The 21243-nt window shown below is 38.0% G+C and overlaps 2 protein-coding genes and 1 pseudogene across 6 annotated transcripts in view; 1 reads left to right on the plus strand and 2 right to left on the minus strand.

Moving 5' to 3' along the window:
* The window catches only part of Acbd5 (acyl-CoA binding domain containing 5), a 34303-nt gene extending 25405 nt beyond the window's left edge, over positions 1–8898 (plus strand). For all 5 annotated transcript variants that reach the window (XM_013349008.2, XM_026783011.1, XM_026783012.1 and 2 more), the window contains 4 exons: positions 2918–3117; positions 3417–3461; positions 3983–4092; positions 7021–8898. In XM_013349008.2, the coding sequence (XP_013204462.1) occupies positions 2918–3117; positions 3417–3461; positions 3983–4092; positions 7021–7033 (368 nt within the window). In that variant the 3' untranslated portion in view covers positions 7034–8898. The remainder of the gene's footprint in view (positions 1–2917; positions 3118–3416; positions 3462–3982; positions 4093–7020) is intronic.
* Positions 8899–10594: 1696 nt separating this feature from the next.
* Mastl (microtubule associated serine/threonine kinase like) overlaps positions 10595–21243 on the minus strand; it is a 51241-nt gene continuing 40592 nt past the window's right edge. The window contains exon 12 of the mRNA XM_005354764.3: positions 10595–13215. Within this exon, the coding sequence (XP_005354821.1) occupies positions 13058–13215 (158 nt within the window). The 3' untranslated portion in view covers positions 10595–13057. The remainder of the gene's footprint in view (positions 13216–21243) is intronic.
* LOC101992684 lies at positions 13560–14261 on the minus strand (annotated as a pseudogene).

Here is a 21243-nt window from a genome sequence, read left to right on the forward strand (position 1 = left end):
AACTGCATCTAGAGCACAAATTAACTCAAATTTCACACTTGATCTCCTTCTTATACTTCTGGCCAAGAGGATTAGAAAGGTAAGAAGGAAAAAACTCTTGACTTCTGTTATGAAGGAAGATCTGTAACACTCCATTTCTGCAAGAATACACAGGAATAAAAATTTTTAGCTGTGCTGGAGATGTAGTTAAGGGTCGAGTACTTGTCTCGTACATGTGAGGACATAGGCTCAAGCCCCAGCAACACACACACACACTCACACACACACACACACACACACACTCACACACACACACTCTCACGGGGTAGTGGAGGGAGAGAACAAACACAAGAAAAACAATAAAAAACCTCTTGTTAGCCTTCTGAAAAATAAGTTGGCAATACTAAGAACCTTTACAAATTTGTTACCTTTTGATCCAATAATTATTATTATTGGAATCTGTACTAAAGGAGGTGTGATGGTTAATATTTGTTGTTAACTTGGAAGGATTTTGAGTCACCTAGGAGACAAGCCTCTTGGTGTGAGTGATGTCTAGATGGGGTTAGTTGGGTAGGAAGACTTTCCTGAACTGGGGTTCTAGATTAAATACAAAGGGGAAATTGAGCTGAGCACCCACGTTCATCATGCTCTGTTTCCTACTTGAGACCAATGTGATCAGTAGCCCCATGCTCCTGCTACATACCATTCCTGCCATGATGGAATTGACTTTGACTGGAAGCCAAAACCAAACCTTCCTTTCTGAGGTTGCTTTGCTCAGGCACTTTGCTGCAGCAACCAGGAAAGTTACCAACATAGGAGACAACAAAAATTTAGAGATGAATTGATATACAAAGACATTCATTGCAACATTATTTGCATTAGCAAAAGTTTGGTTTTGAAGCCTGAGAGATGGTAAAATCACTTGCTACAATATACACTTGATGACCTGAATTCAGTTCCTTGGACCCACAGAGAAAACTGATCCTGAACGTTGCCTCATGAATTTCACACGTGCACCAGGGCATGCACACAGCCATACATCTTTCAATCATATACATACACGCAGGAATAATTGACAATTTTAAAAATAATTGTGGGCTTTTTCTTTTTGAGACAGGGTTTTCTTATAGAACCCTGCTATTCTAGAACTTTCTATTTCGACCAGACTGGCCTTGAACTCACAGGGATCATCTGCCTACATTTGCCTCCCAAATGCTGCAATTAAAGGAGTGTACTACCATGCCCAGCCTTGAAGTAATTGTTTTTTGTCATATATTTGAGACAGAGTCTCATTTATCCTAGGCTAGCCTTGAACTCTTTCTGTAGCCCAAGCTGATTATGAACTTCTGCTTCTCCTGCATCTACCTCCCAAGTGCTAGGATTACAAGCATGTGCCACCATACCTGGTTTTTATATTAGCAGAAATTCATAATCACTTTAGTCAGATGTGTAGAATGGTTGGTTAGTTACTTCATGCTTCATATTAAGGGATTTATGAAAGCATGTAAGTGTTCTTGGAATAAGAGTCAATGATGGAGATAAATGTTTGTAATATGATTTAAAGATAGCACATAATTATGAGGTTAAGCCAGTTTTTAAATCTGTGCATATAAAAAGGAATAAATGGCAATATAGAAAAATCTTAGTAGTTAGATATTTTTAATATGTATAAGAAGTATGCAGTTTACAATTAGAAAACTCTTTTATGAGCTTAAAAGGGTTTTAATTTTTAAACCAAGAAGAAATTTTTGTTTTTTAATGTAAATTTTAATAGTTTAAAACAAGTTACATTTTTAGAAGCAGTTTTAATTACCTTTACAGTAAAGAGGGTTTAAATTCTTTTAAAAGATTTATGATATATAATGTTCTGCCTGCATATGTGTGCCTGCAGGCCAGAAGAGGGCGCCAGATCTCATTACAGATGGTTGTGAGCCACCATGTGGTTGCTGGGAATTGAACTCAGGACCTCTGGAAGTGCTCTTAACCCCTGAGCCATCTCTCCAGCCCCCTGGTTTAAATATTTATTTATTTATTTATTTATTTATTTATTTATTTATTTAAATTTATTTATTTATTGAGGATTTCTGCCTCCTCCCCGCCACCGCCTCCCATTTCCCTCCCCCTCCCCCGATTAAGTCCCTCTCCCTCATCAGCTTAAAGAGCCATCAGGGTTCCCTGACCTGTGGGAAGTCCAAGGACTGCCCACCTCCATCCAGGTTTAGTAAGTTGAGCATCCAAACCGCCCAGGCCCCCTCAAAGCAGTAGGATCAAAAACCCATTGCCCTTGTTCTTGAGGTTTAAATTTTTATACAAAGATTTGTTTTATTGTATGAATGTTTACTGGCATGTCTGTATGTGCCCCATGGGCATGCCTTGTGCCTGTCGAGTTCAGAAGGTAGTGTCAGATCCCTTGGAGTGGAGTTACCATGCAGGTGCTGGGAACCAAACCCAGGTCCTCTATAAGAGCAACAAGTTATAGATCAGCTGAGCTGTCTCGCCAGACCCAGTAGAGTTTTTAAACATGTACTCTGATCATGAATCTTCCTTATGACTTGTGTAAACATTGTCATACACTGGTAATAATGTACACTCTTCCCCTAATATACAATAGATTCCATTAATGTTTTTTTGTTTGTTTGTTTTTCGAGACAGGGTTTCTTTGTAACTTTGGAACCTGTCCTGGAACATACTCTGTAGACCAGGCTGGCCTCGAACTCATAGAGATCCACCTGTCTCACAAGTACTGGGATTGAAGGTGTAAAGGTGTGCAACCCCTTCCCCCGGCTCCTAATGGTTTATTTTATGTGCTTCCTGGTTGCTTTTACTTTTCTTTGTTTATTTATGTATCAAGGAATTATGAAGGAAAATGAATAGTACACTATTTCTATTTAAAAAAGAACCCTTTATTGATAGGTAACTTACTTTATTCTCTTAATAGGGCATAGAATTCCACATTTGAGTGAAGGAACCCAGGGTCGGCAAGTAGGAAGTGGAGGTGATGGAGAACGCTGGGGATCAGACCGAGGGTCCAGAGGCAGCCTCAATGAGCAGATTGCTCTCGTGCTCATTAGATTACAAGAGGACATGCAGAATGTCCTTCAGAGACTTCATAAACTGGAAACACTAACTGCTTCACAGGTAAGCTACTAGTCTGTTGTTGTCTTCTGTTAAGCAGTGTAGAATCTGTATTGATAATATTTGCATAAATACAAGGTGTGTGGGGGGGTGTGATGACATGGGTGACTCGTACCTGTACTCCCAATAATAGGAAGGTGGACGCAAGAAGGATCAGAAGTTCAAGTTCAACTACATTGGGAGTTGTAGGGCCAGCTTAGGCTAGGGCTAGAGACCCTTTCTCAAAATAGAAATGAAAAACCCCCAAAATTACACACTTTTTTCATTCATTCAATGTTGTTACTTTTCATTTGTATTTAAAGGCGAAATTATCATTGCAGACAAGTAATCAGCCCTCCTCTTCACAGGTAAGAATTTTAAGTAAATTATAATACATTTACAGTTTTTGAGCTACTTAATGTGAAATCTACCTTTCAGAGCTTTAAAGCTAAAACTGTGTGTTGGGCTGTGTCCCTTTGGTCTTTGGACACTCTTTTTCCTTGAGAGGGCTTTACCTTATCCTGTAATAAACATTTCCAACAATAAAAAAGTTGGATATGTTTATTTAAGTCTTAGAAGTCTGCTTACTGAGCATAGAATATTCTGTCAGAGGAAAGATTGTTATTAGTTTTAATATTTATGAATTATGTATTAAGAAAGCTGTCTGTGGTGTCTCATGCCTTTAAACCCAGCACTCAGGAGGCAGAGGCAGGAGGATCTCTGTGAGTTCGAGGCCAGCCTGGTCTACAGAGTGAGTTCCAAGACAACCAGGGCTGTTACACAGAGAAAACCTGCCTTGAAAAACAAAACAACAAAACAAAGCAAATGTCTTAAAGTTTCTCCATGCAGTACTTAAGAGATAAATGACAAGCTTATTTTGTTTTCACAGAAACCATCTTGGTGGCCATTTGAGATGTCTCCTGGTGCATTAACTTTTGCTATTATATGGCCTTTTATTGCCCAGTGGTTGGTGCATTTATATTATCAAAGAAGGAGAAGGTAATACTATAGTTCTATAATTGAAATGGTTCATGGACTCTTATAACTTGTAGTAGATACAAGGAGATAGGTCTGCTTTATAGATGCATTGTCATTCTGAACATCCAGGGACTAAAACTACCTTGGCAAATGTTTCTGTGGATTTCTGTGTACTTGTATACAGAATATGTGATGGATTTGTACACCTTTAATTTATGTACATGACAGTGACTATATGCTTTGTAAGTTTTATGGCTAATGAAACATGATGCTCTTAAAGACCATTTATTTCTAAACAGCGTTAATAGAATTTCAGAAGCAGCAGCCACTGTCTTGGTAGCACTTGCCCCTTCAAAACTGTGTATAAGTATGCTCTTTGCAGATACAGACCTTAGTTTAAATCACTTCCACCATAGTTACAAATTTTAGGTGCGTTTCAACTCCCTTTTATTTTTTATTATTTGTATTTTATTTGGGTATATTAGGTGTAGAACCCAGGGCCTCTTACTAGGCAAACAGTCTACCACTGTTCCAGCCCCCAAACTTCTTTTCATGTTTATTTTGTAGAAAGCCTGTGGTTAGGGCTTTGCAGATAGCTTAGTTGCACAGCAAGCACGAGAGACCTGAGTTCGATTTTCAGAACTACCAAACAGAGCGGGGCATGGCTGTGCATGTGTGAAGGATCACTTCTAAGGAGGCTGGTCCAGGGTGATAAAATGGTGGTTCTTGACCTTCCTAGGGCTGAGGCCCTTTCAATACAGTTCCTCCCGCTGTGATGACCCTCAACTATAAAATTACTTTTATTGCTACTTCATAACTATAATTTTGTTGCTGTTATGAAACATAATGTAAATACTTGTGTTTTCCAGTGGTCTTAGGCAACCCCCATGAAAGGGTCATTTGACCTTTTAAGGGATTTGGCCCACAGGTTGAGGACCATTGCTCTAAAACATGAATAGCTTCTAAAGCAATGTTCTTAACCTGTCACAGCATTAGGAAAGTTAAGAATCACTACTCTGAGGACTGACACCTGATGTTGACTTATGGCTTCTTCTGTGCATTTATTACATACACATGCACCACATACATGTGAATACGTACACACATATATACACAAAATATATAAAATGAAGGTAGTTGAGAAATTTGGCATAGAATAATAATTATTTACTTATTTTTTAACTTAAGATTGAAACAGCTTATTCAGCTTATTACATCATGAAAGGTTAAAAAAACAAATGATATATCCAAGCATTAGAATCTCAGCACTTGTGGGGTAGAAGCAAGAGGAGCAGGAGTTCCAGGCTAGCCAGTTACATAGTGAAACTCTGTCTTACAAAAACAAAAAAGGAAGAATTTTTTTCTTTTTTGAGACAGGGTTTCTTTGTGTTGTGTAGCCCTGGCTGTCCTGGAACTAAGTTTGTAGACCAGGTTAGCCTCAAAGTCAGACATCCGCCTGCCTCTGCCTCTCGAGTGCTGGGACTAAAGGGGTGGACCACCACTGCCTGGTCTAGAAAAATTGTTTTAGCAGTTATAGAAAATTGGATGGGGGGGGCGCTAGAGAGATGGCTCAGCAGTTAAGAGCACTGGATGTTCTTTCAGAGGACCAGGTTCAATTCCCAGCACCCACAATGGCAGCTCACAACTGTCTGTAACTACAAGATCTGACACCCTCACACAGACAGACATGCAGGCAAAAATGCCATTAAAAAAATATTAAGGAAAATTTTTTTTTTTAAATTTCTTTTTCCTCTTTGTTCTTTGAGCTTGTGTTTCAGACTTTGCTTAGACTGGCTTGAGCTCAGGCCGGTGTCGAACTTGCAGTGGTATCCGGCCTCCCGAGTGCTGGGGTTATAGGTTTGTGCCATCACACCCCTTTGAAAATTGAACTGCTTTTGTAAAATTACTTCAGGAATTCATTTACTTTAGTACTTCATTGCTGCCAGACATCTAGTAAAGGAGGTTCACTATTTCTTCTAAGTATCCCTTTTTGTTATTCAGAGATGGAGAAACAATAAATTTTCTGCTTTATTGTTGAGTTTTTCACTGTTAAGTGATCTTTCCAATTGCAAATTCTTCAGAACAGCGTGTTTTAGTGAGACAGGTTTAAACATAGTTTGGTTGTGTATGTGGCTGATAGTACTGGGTTGGAGGTAGAACCAGGTAGATTAGATATCTTAATTTTAATCCGGCAATTTTTCTAATTCTATTTGTTTATTTGGTTTTTCAAGACAGGGTTTCTCAGTGTTACAGCCCTAGCTGCCTTGGAACTAGCTCTATAGGCCAGGCTGGCCTTGAACTCATGGAGATCCCATAGATCTGCCTCCCGAGTGCTGGGATTAATGGCATGTTCAACCACTGCTGGCCTAATTTTTATTTTATTGAAAATAGATTGTATTTTCATATAATATATCCTGATTATAATTTTCCTTTCTTCTGTTCCTCTCAGTACTTCCCCTCTTCCTTTCCCCTCTAGAAATATTTTCTTCCTGTCTGTCATTAGGAAACAACAGGGCTTCTGAGAGAAAACAACCAAATATGATAAAATAAGATATGTAATTTTATGAAAATGAAAATATGAATTAATCCTCCCAACTATTAAGTGTATAGTAGCCAGTTAGAAAAGTATGAGAATTAGAAGGTAAAATGAGAGATATAAAATGAAAATTATTTATTAAAAACTGCTTGCACGCTCTTATATAATAGCTTGGTATACTAGCACATGAAAGTAGTCCCCAGCACTAGCAGTAAATGAACCAATACACAGAAAACTGTCTGATAATTTTGGCACCCGTGGTTCTATCTTTCCTGCCAAGCTGAGTAATGATAATGATCATTTGTAGTTTTATCTTGAGTTTGAATGCTGTGTGCTCACAAAAATCTTTTTGGTATGAATGTGCTTGATATTCATTTATACTTACATGATTGGTTTTTACTTTCTTTTTAAAGAAAACTAAACTGAAGAAAATGGCATTTTACTAAAGAAGATTGGCCCTGGATGACCTAAGAAATGAAATGGATTGTGGATTTCACAAGAAAATCTCAGTTTGTGATGATTATATTTCTTTTCTCCGATAGTTTGTTTATATACATATGTATTCTTTGCACTACACAAATGGTAACATTTTAAGGACTAATATTGCTGATACTTGAACAATCAATCTCAACTAGGTTTTAAGTAGCATATGTAGACTTACTCTTTTTGAGCTTGACGGACATTAATTTATTATCGTTTAGTAACATGTTTACCTGATTTTTTCTCATAAGAAATATAAGCTGCTTTTCTAAGGCACTGTTATGATTATAAGATTTATAATATTTACTTTTCTAAATTAAACACAAGAAAGAATACAACACAAGTGGATTTAAATGAGGTCAAATCAATTTTGTCTCAGCCACTGAACTGTCCACAGGTAGCCGCAAGCTGATGGAAGAGTCCTCCGCATTCTTTGTGGTCTGCCCAGTTCAGAAAATCCTTGTCCTTTGTACTGTGGCCGTTGTCTCAGAACTGAGTCACTGAACAGACTTAACTTGATGAGGGGATGAAGAATAGGCCCAATGGATGTGGAAAAGTATATTCTAGGCTGACACAGAGAAGTCATCAGATTTTTAATTCAATCATACACACTTTTTTTTTTTTTTGTGAGGATATCCAATGTCTGCTTCATAGGGTGCTTTGCAATAAAATGAAAACTTATTTATACTGTTTTTACTAAGGAGCAAACGCATGAAAATCTTTTTTTTTTCTTCAAGTGGTAAACTCCAGTCTGGATTCTTAACCTCTTAGTGCCTCAGGTTTTCCTTTGGGGTGCACGTCACAAGGTATTAGAAGGACTAAATATACACGCCATCTTTGTCCACATAATTAAGGGATGCCTGACTAATGAAACCTAAGTTTCTTCTGTCCTTTAGATCAAAATGAAGGAAGACCGAAAATAATCCTTTTTGTGTATTTCCCAAAACCTGTGCTTATACATCTTATGCTTTGAAGATGCAATTTACAAACTTTATAGCAAATTCCCCCTTCTTTTTTTCCCTTTTGAGATAGTCTCAGTAGCTCTTGCTCAACACTGGTTCACGCTGTAGCTAAAGATGACCTGGAACACCTGATGTTCCTGTCTCCACTTTTCTCCAGTTTCTGGGACCACAGGCATGTACCACCTGACTAGCTTTGTATAGTAAAAAAATTAATGCATTCTTGATATGGGATGTTGGGGGGATTAGCATTAGGTATTGGACATTTTCAGTACGAGCAAAAGAATCCTTCTCTAGTGTATAGGGTTGTTCTTTGAAGAAAAAAGTATGAGAACATTATTTGCTTGTTCCAGATTTCTCAATTTTTTTTTAAAATTGTGTACCACATCTTGGTTGAAAAGAACTACTAGTATTTGCTTAAGATATGAAACAAACAGACCCAAATCTACCTTCTACTTATTTAGAAGGAAAAAAAGGAAATAACTGAATTATCATAGGTAAAGTATGGATCAAGAGTTTATTTTTTTTAAATTAGACATGTTGGTATCATAAAATGATGGCTTTTTTCTTATATAAATAAAATGCAAATCAAGGCTGTAACAAGTTGTGATTCATTGCAAGTAGTCAAGGTAACGAACTCCTAAGGGCAACCATTTGTATCATAGATCGGAATTACTTTATAGCTTGAAAAGCACTTTGCACACAGCCCTTGTATATAATTGATGTAATTATAGGATATAATGGTAATGCTTTAAAACATAAACCTCATTTTAAAAATTGACAGCTATGGTATTTTTTTAATGATCAGCTTTTCTGTTTATTGTAAAACTAAGTTAAATAAAAGGTTAATGAGAAATGAACTACTTTCTTATTACTGGTTAACTGTATTGATTGTGTACAGAACTGAAGTGAGAGCAAAAGGAGTTGCTATGAAGTAATCCTGAGTAACAGGCAGGAGATAGCAGCTCTCCACAGCACAAGCATGTGAGGTCCCCATCAGTTCCCAGAGCCATGCAGAGAAGAAATTCACGAGACTAAATAAAGCCATATTATGTGTAATTTGATAGAAATTTCAGAAGTGAATGCAGTTTAACTCATTTGTCATCTGAGGATACTAGTAATAGTTTAAAAAGAGGTAGGGTTTTACTCTGTAGCTCAGATTGGCCTCAGCCTGGAAGCAGTCCTCTTGCTGCTGCCAACAAAGGACACAGAAAAGTCATTTTAATTTTCATAGATATGAAGCTTGGGATGTAAAGGTGTAGAGTAATGTTTGTTTTGATTCCTCTGGTGCTCTGGCTCACAGTAGCCGAGTCTCCAGTGAAGGAGAATTTATACCTACTTGAATGCAGGGGAGGGATGAGTTCCTAGTGTTTCTGTTTCAAATTGCCTTTAGCCCAAACAATGTATATGTGAGAGAGGCATATTTGGGGGGACATTTTTTCAGATTGATTTCTGTGGGGAACAACCAAAATCATTTAGCTCCGTTTCAGTTTCTCTTTAACAAGAGTCTGAATGTAAGCTTATTGACAGGTGTAAATTTAGATGATAAATCATTTATTCTCAATAAATACCATTACAACTTACCAATAATTACCATTACATTATCTGGTGGCAGGATTTAGATGACTGTAGCTGCCTATGACATGTCTGTGATAGCAAATTGTAATTTTCTACTCAGAGCTGTGTTGGCTAATTTTATGTCAACTTGACACTAGCTAGTTATCTGAAAGGAGGGAACCTCAACTGAGAAAATACCTCCATAAGATCTGGCTGTAGGGCATTTTATAAATTAGCAATGGATGGGAGATGGCCCAGCCCATTGTGGATGGTGCCATCCTTAGACTGGTGGTTCTGGATTCTGTAAGAAAGCAGGCTGAACAAGCCATGCTAAACAAGCCAGTAAGTAGCACCCCTCCATGGTCTCTATATTAGTTCCTGCCCCAGGTTCCTGCTCTGTTTGAGTTCCTGTCCTGACTTCCTTTGATGATCAACAGTGATATGGAAGTGTAAGCCAAATAAGCCCTTTCCTCTCTAACTTGCTTTTTGATTCATCACATCCATAGAAACTCTAAGATAAGGCCCCTGTCTTCTATTTTTGGTTGTGAGCCTAGCCTTTAACGGCTGAGCCATCTCTCCAGCCCAGCCCCTGTCTTCTCTACTAGAATTAAGTCCAATTTTGTAATGCTTTAGGTTTTAGTGTTTTTCAGAATGCATGTGTCCATGCCACAACAAACATATGGAGGTCAGTAAATAGTTTGCAATTATCTCCACCCACTGTGTGGTTCCTGGAGACTGACCGTAGTCAGGCTTGATGGCAAGTGCCTTGCAGTCCTCCCATTGTGTGGTTCCTGGAGACTGACTGTGGTCAGGATTGGTGGCAAGTGCCTTTACTTACTGAACCTTCTTGCTGGCCCTAGTTTTTATTTTCCAGAATGTTTGATTTTTTTCATTTTTTACTCTTTTGGCTTTTCAAGACAGGATTTTTTTTTGTAGCTTTTGAGTCTGTCCTGGAACTCACTCTGTAGACCAGGCTGGCCTTGAACTCACAGACCTGCTTCTGTCTCCTGAAGGCTGGAATTAAAGGTGTGTGCCACTACCATCCAGCCAGAGTGTTTTAAATACTCATTTATGTATATCTCATTTAGTCAGTTGAATAAATAGATGATCTGAATTAGTTACTTTTCTATTGCTGTGATTAAGATAATATGACCAAGATAACTTATTAAAAAACACTTTATTTGGGGCTTATGGTTTCCGAGGGGCAGAGTTCATGATGGCAGAGCAGAGGTAGCAGGCAGCATCTGAGCATTCATATCTTAACCACAAGTAGGGGCAGAGAGCAGTGCTCACCCCATCCTTCCCAAACAGTTCCACCAACCAGGGACCAATTACTCAAACGTGCGCCTATGGGGGCCATTCTCACTGAATCCATCACACGACCAACAGAAACAACACTGCTGGGACCTTAGGTTAAATAATTGTGAAAGAAGAAATAATTCTTTTATTATTTTTTATTCTTTACATTCTGTACAGACAGGCAAAATAAAACATAAATGTGCAAAGTGTTTATGACTCACTGTCAATGAAAAACACCACCAACTACTATGAAAACAGGCCAATTTATGAGAACCAAAAAGTAGAAAAAACGTTTTATAAAAAATGCATTTATGGAAAGAAATGTTTCTCTTCTGTGTACTTACATATAATATATTGTTTGCTTTAATAAATGTATCCCTATGTTTATTCATCCATCTGTTGACATACTTTTTTGTCTAGTCCAGTGCTTTATTCATGTAGTCCCAAGGAGGTCAGGACCTCTCAACAGTCCACAGCAGAATTAAATTTTTACTGTAACCAACTGTCCAGTGATTTGCTTTAAGAAGCCATTAGCGGTTTGCTTCTGCAGACTCATTTTTAACTAACTGGGATCCAGAGTTCTTAGAGGCCAGACTTCCTTGGACCCCTAGTTTGTTAATCTGACTCTACTTATTCTAATTCTACAAAGTAATTAGTATGTATGTTACTGGAGCTTGAAGCCAAGGTCCTATGCATACTAGGTAAGTATTCTCTACCTTCAGCCTCCAAAGTAATTATATCAATCGCCAATATATTAGTGCTCAATATTAACCTGTCCGTGGCAGCACAATTGTTTAACCAGGTTTAGATTCCAAACGCTTTTTTTTCTACTACTTGAAAACACTATAAAAGGACTACAGATTGAGTAAATAGCCTGTAGAATATGCTGTCACCTGAAAAGTGTGACTCACTTTAAATGTAGTTGTAGTAACTATTTTGAATATCTTTATTTAAAAGGGCGACTGGAAAATTAAGTAGTCATTATAAAATAGGCAGAGTAAAACCTTTAGCCCAAGGATTCAATACCCAGCACCAATTATGCTGTCTTTTATTGTTATAGATCTAGGCTTGTCTCATCTTTGCAAACTACATTATAGCTGAGCTGTGACTAGGTGGTAAAGGAAATTAGAAACTCTAAAGTCAGTGTGCAAAAGGTTATTAACAAAACCTACCTATGGTACATTTAAATCGTAATTTCATTCTTCTAGGGAAATGCTAAAAGTCTCAATTAGTTTAGCTGATTCTTAGTATTCTTCAAAAAGAGTGATGCTGACAATCATTAGTTACAGCTATTAAACAAAAGTAGATTATTACTATTTTTCTCTGATAAAACTGAACAAGGTACTAAAAATTGCTTAAAGTGTCACACCCAACCTTTCCAGAACTCTTAAACAGGAATTGTAGAAGAAAGCACCAAAAGCAGTCAGGTAGCAAAATTCTATCACTAGGAAGGTAAGCTAAACCCTTAAAATCTTAGTTCTTTTGAATAGGCTGCACTCTGCAAAGTTACACTACTAATATTTTTTTTAAAGTTTTACAAGACAGGGTCTCACTATACAGTCCTGAATGGCCTCCAGCTCAGAGACAGAGCAGGCTGGCCTTAGTTTTGAAATTGCAGTCATACTTCTGTCTTGCATCTGTCTCCTGAATATGGGGGCTTCTGGCTTGCATGTCTGGCTCAATGTCTGATTTTGACAGTCATGTATTGTCTTGTAAGACTGTCTTGAGACCACAGTTTTGCAGGCAACCATGTACAAATAAATTGAAATGAAATAGTCGTTTTTTATTTGTTTGATATTAACACCGAAGTGAACAAAACAATGAAATCTGCATAGAAGCTTATGGCTCATTCCCTCTGTATTGAGTAGTAGTGTTTTAATTTATTGATACGTTAGTCTTCATAAAGTGCAGCTAATAAATAAGACAATAAGATGAAAAAAGCTGTAATGATTTATATCCAGTTTATGGTAAAGATAAATTACATATATTTTGCATAGTATTTTAATTTTGTAAAAGCTGTTGTATTCATTAATTGAAAGTTCATTAGCCTAGGCACGATAGTGACTTCTCTCCTGTTAAGTCAATCTAGTATTGAACATAATATTGCAAAACTTAATTCTATATTACAAGATTAGATCAAAATGATATGTATGTTCTACAGACTAAACCCAGATATGGTCAGATGCTGAGCAGTATTCCTGGCTTCAAAATAGGATGTATCTGTTTCATCATCTGGCTGTGGTACGAAAGGCATTGTTTGATGTTGCAGATTTTCCCAGTCCACTTCACTGAAGAGAGGATGGTGTTTCAGTTCTTAAGGGGAAATATGTGAAAGAAAAAAACCAATATTAGGACACCATCATTTAAAAGTTGCTTTCAGGAATTAAAAAGGCAATGTCTTTCTGTATCTTGCCCTACTCTATTATACCAAATATTAGTGCTTTGTTTAATGTTTGTCTCCCTGTTAGACTACATATTTTACACTGTATCATTTTGCATATCACATATCACCTGGTATATTATAGGTGCCTGGTTTCTATTTGTCTAGCGAGTGAAAAAATGACCTAAGTATAAGTGGATCTTTCTTTTTTTTTTCAGTTTGCCAAGCTGTGACTGTTATTAACTGACCATATTACAAAAATACCATGGACAACACCTTAGTTCATCCGTCTAATAAGCCTGTTTATCTTGTCTTCCACAAAATGAGTTGTCTTTTTCTTCACTCCACTCGTGAAGATAATTTGAAGGGCCACAGGAAGTTATTTGCTTCTTTGAAGCATTTTTCCAACTGTATAGATCTCATGAATTAGATCCTCCATGCAGATGATGCTGTATTTACCAAGAGATCGAGCAATCAAGGAATTATCTGTCAAGGCAATTCTCTTATTAATTTTACTATAGCCACATTTGTAGATGAGCTCATTTACTGACTTCAGATTGGGGTACCCCCTTGCAATATATGGTTCCACAAGCCTCAGCATGTTAACTGAAGCCTTGTTGAGCTTAACAAAGGTGCCGCTGAAGATCTGCAGAGGACGGAGAAGCTGCAACACTGCACACCTTTGGGCTTTACATCCCTGATACCTCGCATTCTGATGACAAGTGCCAGCTTCGGTTCTGCTGGCACATAGAAGTTCCCAGCTTGCCTTGCCATCCTGGCCATGCGAATCTCTCTCCACTCCTTGTGATAGTGCTTTGTCTTTTCATAGATGAGCTTTCTCTGGGTCCTTCGCAGTGACTTCAGAGCAGTCTTCTTCCAAAGGTGCTTCTCCTTCAACTCTGCAAAATCCCTTCACGTTTTTTGAAGGGTTTCTGGCCACAACACGAACCTCCTTTTCCTTCTCTGGTACAGCCTTCATGTTTCTAGTGTGGGGGAGGGGGCAGAGGAAGGAAGTGGATCTTTCTTGATGCCATCATCTTCTCACGCTCCCTCATTTGCAGACAGTTTGGCTTACTTCTTCACTACCGTTGGAGCTCATCTGACTAATGCTCCAGTTCTCATTTCACCTCTCACACACCTGTCACATGGCAGTCTTTAAGCCCCAGAAAGTTCATCTTTTACTCTTTGCTTTGAGTACTTATCTTCCTTCATGCTGATTCCACATATACACTGGTGATGATTGGCTATATATTTAACTTACTGTCCCTTTGTTTTTGGTCTTCTTGTTTATGTGTCTGAGATAAGGTCTCAGTAGCCCAGGCTATCCTGGAACTCACTGTGTAGCCCAAGCTGAAAGTTTTTTTTTTAAATATTTATTTATTATGTATACAATATTCTGTCTGTGTGTATGTCTGCAGGCCAGAAGAAGGTACCAGACCTCATTTCAGATGGTTGTGAGCTACCATGTGGTTGCTGGGAATTGAACTCAGAACCTCTGGAAGAGCAGGCAATGCTCTTAACCACTGAGCCATCCCTCCAGCCCCAAGCTGAAAGTTTTTACAGTCCTCTTCCTTAGTCTTCTAAGTGCTGGGTTTCCTGGCATGGACCACCATGGCTTGGGTCTGACTAGATGACATTTCTCACGCATTCTCTCCATATTCTTCGATTTACTTGGTTCCACTATTACATCTTTAGAGTTTACTAGCTAGCATTACAGGTACATCTAGAACTTTCCATCACAGCACTCCTGCTTATAAGATTTCCAACTCTTCAACTTATTGTTTTGTTTTGTTATGTAGTCTTGGCTATCCTGGAACAGGTCTCTGTATAGACCAGGTTAGCCTCAAACTATGCCTGCCTCTGCCTCCGAGTACTGAGATTACAGGTGTGTACCAAAATACCTGGCTCCATTGGTTTTAATTACTTCTTACTAAAATAAAAACATGTTCACTTGTTTGACTAAACCGTGATATTTTGTTGCTAGAAATAAGCTCCCTTTTCCCTAACCTTCATGGTTCCTTTGCAGTCAGTGATTGAACTGTGGTCTTGCACTCGCTGTGCAAGTGTCTACTGTAGGCTACACCTCCAACCACAACCAACTCCTCACTTTTCTTTTTCAAACTATGGAGCTAAGCCGGCTTTAAACTCACAGCAATCCTGTTGCAGGCTCCTTCCTAAGTGCTGAGATTATAGAGAGGAGCCACCATGTCCAGTTTTCAACCCTTTCCCTTTTTTAAATTTATTTTTAAATGATTTATTTATTATATATAAAGTGTACCATCTGCATGTATACCTGCAGGCTAGAAGAGGGCACCAGATCTCATTACAGATGATTGTGAACCACCCTGTGCTTGGTTGCTGGGAACTGAACTCAGGACCTCTCTTAACCTCTGAGCCATCTCTCCAGCCCCAACCCTTTACCTTTTAAAGCAACAGTACAAATGTTAGTAAATTAAGAAGTGACAAGGCAGTAAGTAAATAAAACCAAAAAAGTATATACTTTTAAGGAGAATCTTGGAGGATGTCTACACAGAGTGTTTATATTGGGAATCTTGATTTAGGAGACTTATGTACCTATAAATTGTTTTTCCTCTAAACTAAAAGACTGGTAGGAGCCAAGCATGAGTCTGAACAAAAGGACTGCTTTAAGTTCAGGGCCAACATGGATGATAGGAGTTTCTTGGTCTCATACACCTGTAATCCTGGCACTTTTAGGAGATGAGAAAGAACAGGAGACTATGTTAGGGACTTCAGGTCAGTCTAGGCTATAATGAGACTGTCTGCAAAAAATATGAGGGATGTAGGGAGGGAAAGAAAAAAGAATAGAAAAAGGGATACAGTTGCAAAAATAATTTTCACTTGTTTAAAATAAGTACCTAAAAACAGATACATTTAAAAGTTATTTTGTATGATGGTTCTCAACCAGGGTGGCTTTTTCCTGTACAGAATATTGGCATTGTCTGAGATACTGTTTTTACTGTTTTGGTGTTATAACTGTGGAAGCATCTGTTGAGTAGAGACCAGCTATTCTGTTAAATATTCTGCAGTATGTAAGACAACCCCATAACACTTGACTTGAAAGTTAAAAAATTATTTCAGAAAATAGTTATATACTATATGCCCCCCCCCCCCAAGTAAGGTTATAAGAAAATCTAACCAGTAGCAACAGTGGAGCCTGATTTTGGAAACTTTCATTTTTTTCTAATAATTTATTGTTTCTAATTGAGCTATACATTTTTCCCACTCCCCTTCCTTCCTACCCTCTCCCTTTCCATCTTTTCCCAACCCCTTATCCCCCTCCCCCCACCTCCCATGCTCCTAATTTACTCAGGAGATCTTGTCTTTTTCTCCTTCCTAGGCAGATCCATGTATTTCTCTCTTAGGGTCTTTGTTGTCTAGGTTCTTTGGGGTCATGGACAATAGGCTGGTTATTCTTTGCTTTATGTCTAAAAGTCACTTATGAGTGAGGACATATTATATTTGCCTCCTGGGTCTGGGTTAGCTCACTCAGTATGGTTTTTTCTAGTTCCATCCATTTGCCTGCAAACTTCAAAATGTCATTATTTTTTACCACTGAGTAGTACATTTTCCTTATCCATTCTTCAGTTGAAGGGCATCTAGGTTGTTTCCAGGTTCTGGCAATTACAAATAATGCTGCTGTGAACATAGGTGAGCAAATGTCTTTGTGATGTGATTGATCATCCTTTGGATAGATGCCTAAGAGTAGTATTGCTGGATCTTGAGGTAGATTGACTCCTAATTTTCCGAGAAATCGTCATACTGATCCAAAGCAGCTATACTCCCACCAGCAATGGAGGAGTGTTTCCATTACCCCACATTCTCTCCAGCATACATTGTCATCAGTGTTTTTGATCTTGGCCATTCTGACAGGTGTAAGATATAAGAATTTCAGAGTTGTTTTGATTTGCATTTCTCTGATGGCTAAGGATGTTGAACATTTCCATAAGTGTTTTTCAGTCATTTGAGATTCACCTTTTGAGAGTTCTCTATTTAAGTCTGTACCCCATTTTTATTAGATTATTTTTTCTTTTGATGTCAAGTTTCTTGAGTTCTTTGTATATTTTGGAAATCAGCCCTCTGTCGATGTGGGGTTGGTGAAGATCTTTTCCCATTCTGTAGGCTGCCATTTTGTCTTGTTGACCATGTCCTTTGCTTTACAGAAGCTTCTCAGTTTCACGAGGTCCCATTTATTAATTTTTGCTCTCAGTGTCTGTGCTACTAGAGTTATATTTAGGAAGTGGTCTCCTGTGCCAATGCGTTTGAGTGTACTTTCCACTTTCCCTTCTATGGGGTTCAGTTTGGTTGGCTTTATGTTGAGGTCTTTGATCCTTTTGGACTTGAGTTTTGTGCATGGCGACAGATATGGATCTATTTTCAATCCTCTACATGTTGATATCCAGTTATGCCGGCACTATTTGTTGAATATGCTTTCTTTTTTCCATTTTATAATTTTAGCTTCTTTGTCAAAAATCAAGTGTTGATAGGTGTGTGGGTTGATATCTGGGTCTTCAATTTGATTTCATTGATCTTCCTGTCAAAAATACCAGGCTGTTTTCAGTACTGTAGCTCTGAAGTAGAGTTTGAAGTCAGGGATTGTGATGCCTCTAGAAGTTCCTTTATTGTACAGGATTGTTTTAGCTATCCTGGGTTTTTTTGTTTTTCCATAAGAAGTTGAGTACTGTTTTTTCAAGGTCTGTGAAGAATTTTGCTAGGCATTGCAATGAATCTGTAGATTGCTTTAGGTATGATTGCCATTTTTACTATGTTAATCCTATTTATCTATGAGCATGGGATATCTTTCCATTTTCTGATGTCTTCTTGGATTTCTTTCTTCAAAGATTTAAAATTCTTGTCATACAAATCTTTCACTTGTTTGGTTAGAGCTACCCCAAGGTATTTTATGTTATTTGTGGCTAATGTACAGTGTAATGTTTCTCTGATTTCTTTTTCAACCCGTTTATCTTCCGTGTTTTTTTTTTTTTAAGTTAATCTTGTATCCTACTATATTACTGAAGGTATTTTTCAGTTGTAGGAGTTTCCTGGTGGAATTTTTTGGGGTCACTTAAGTATACTATCATATCATCAGCAAATAGTGAAAGTTTGACTTCTTCCTTTCCAATTTGTAGATCGTTTTGAGTTTCTCTCCATTTAGTTTGATGTTGTCTGTTGGCTTGCTGTATATTGCCTTTATTATGTATAGGTATGTTCCTTGTATCCCTGCTTCTCCAAGACCTTTATCATGAAAGGATGTTGTATTTTGTCAAAGGCTTTTTTCTGCATCTAATGAGATGATCATGTGTTTTTTTTATATTTATTGATTTATTATGTATACAATATTCTGTCTGTGTGTATGCGTGAAGGCCAGAAGAGGGCACCAGACCTCATCACAGATGGTTGTGAGCCACCATGTGGTTGCTGGGAATTGAACTCAGGACCTTTGGAAGTGCAGGCAATGCTCTTAACCTCTGAGCCATCTCTCCAGCCCCCGATCATGTGTTTTTTTTATTTCAGTTGGTTTATATGGTGTATTACATTGATAGATTTTTTTATGTTGAACTATTCTTTTTTTTTTAAATATTTATTTATTTATTATGTATACAATATTCTGTCTGTGTGTATGCGTGAAGGCCAGAAGAGGGCACCAGACCTCATCACAGATGGTTGTGAGCCACCATGTAGTTGCTGGGAATTGAACTCAGGACCTCTGGAAGAGCAGGCAATGCTCTTAACCACTGAGCCATCTCTCCAGCCCTTGTTGAACTATTCTTAAATCTCTGGAATGAAGCCTACTTGGTCATGGTGGATGATTTTTCTGATATGTTTTTGTATTTGAAACTTTCATTTTTTAAAAGTATTGTTATTACCAGTGTAGCCAGAAAAAAGGAATCTTAAGTTTCATACATTTTCTAATTTTGTCTATTTTCTTCCCTACTAAGTTAGAATTTTTAGCCTCAAATATGCTTTAAGCAGATATGCTTATTTTTCAACATTTATAAAAATATTTATTTTTGCCTGGACCTGGTGCTGTATGCCTTTATTTCCAGCACTTGGAAGAAATAGATTTCTTGAGTTCAACACTGGCCTGGTCCACATATTGAGTTCCTGGTCAATTACAGATAACATAGTAAGACCTAAATTTTTTTTACATGTTTAAGTATTTTCCTGCATGTATGTATGTGCACCACATGCATGCCTGGTACCCAATGAGGTAAGAAGAGGGCATCATATTCCTCAGAACTGGAGTTGCAGAAGGTTGTAAAGTCATCATGTGGGGCAGGGAACCTAACTGGCTTCTTCTGCAAGAGCAGCAGTTGCTCTTAATGGCTGATGCATCTCTCCATCCCCATGATAGAATACTGGGCATGATAGTAACTGAACTCAGGTCCCCTAGCAACAAAAACAGTGGCTCGTAATCACTGAACCACTCTCCAGTCCCTCTAGAGCCTTTTAATGAGATCCCTGGGATGCTTTGCCTCTGCTCGTGCCTCTGTCTGCTAAGCTATCTCAGCAACCTCTTTACTTAAAGTCTGTATTTATAAGGCAATGCCTAGTATGTCATAGGTATTCAATAAAAGTTAAAGGAATAATGACCCTAGCTCCCCTCAAATGATAGTGTTTATTATTTATTATTTGCGTTTGGCATGTATGTATAATGTATAAGTGCAAGTTTGTATGTGAGTAGAAGCCTGTGCAGCTATGGTACATGGGTGTTGGTCAGTAGACAACCTTTGCTGTCAGGTCCAAATCTTCTACTTTTTTTTTTTAAATAAACATATAGGTTCTTTTATTTGCTTCTTTGTGTCTCAGACTAGCTAGCTCATCGAGCATTTGAGAGTTCTTAGTCTTTGCCTCCCATCTTACTGTAAACACATTGGGATCACACATATGTGCTACTGCATCCCAATTTTATGTGGGTTCTGGGGATCCAAACACTGGTCCTCATACTTCCATAGAAAATTCTTTATCTACTGAGCCATCTCCCCTGCTTATTTTAAATACTTTATTATTATTAGTTAGTTAGTTAGTTTTTGAGACAGGGTCCCTTTATATAGCCTGGCTGGTGTAGAAGTCACAGAGATCTGCCTTTCCCTGTCTCCCAAGTGCTGATACTGAACATGTGTTATACCATATCTAGCTAAGATAGCATTTTATAATAGCAACCTAACCAATATGTAACATCAGATACTTAGATGTATTAAAAATAACATTTGAAGGATGCAAAATGTTCAAATAACAATGTATACTCTTTGGAGCTCAAATATGGGATTTCTAGTGTTAAATGTGGCTTAATTATTGCAATTTTGAAAAAGCTCAAGGGGAGTGGTCAGGTATGTACAAGTTTACTTTACACAGGATTCTGCTCAATCCATCCCTTGAAGAGGTGTTCCCAAGTACTCTAAGCAAACTTGTCTCTAGGACCCACTTTGTATCTGCCCACTCTGCTTTATTTTTCTTCATAGTACTTATGCCTACTTGGTATTAACAACTATTTGTTTAAGGAAATATTTTAAAGTAAGTCCCACAATGAGAGAGATTTGAGTAGCTCATCCCTTGGGTGGCCCCAGGACCAGAGCAACATTCACATTCAATAGGTTTAGTTAAACCAATAACTATTGATCTTTATTTATTCATTTGTGAGTGTGTTCAGCTGTCTGCCTTATGTTTGTTCACAAGAAATCATGAAAGCCAGAGAAGGGTGTTGTTTGCCCTGGAATAGGAAGGTGCATGTTGTGAGCCAGTCGGTGGTGTTGGGTACCAAACTTAGATCCTAGAAGAACAGCAAGCACTTGTAACTGCTGAGTCATCTCTCTAGATCCCAAACTTATGAAATGGAACACGTAAAAGCTGATTCAAGTAATTTCTCTCTCTCTCTCTCTCTCTCTCTCTCTCTCTCTCTCTCTCTCACATACACAGTCTCATATACACACAGTCTCTCTCAT

Source organism: Microtus ochrogaster, chromosome 16 (assembly GCF_000317375.1).
Source record: "Microtus ochrogaster isolate Prairie Vole_2 chromosome 16, MicOch1.0, whole genome shotgun sequence".
Taxonomy (NCBI): Eukaryota; Metazoa; Chordata; class Mammalia; order Rodentia; family Cricetidae; genus Microtus; species Microtus ochrogaster.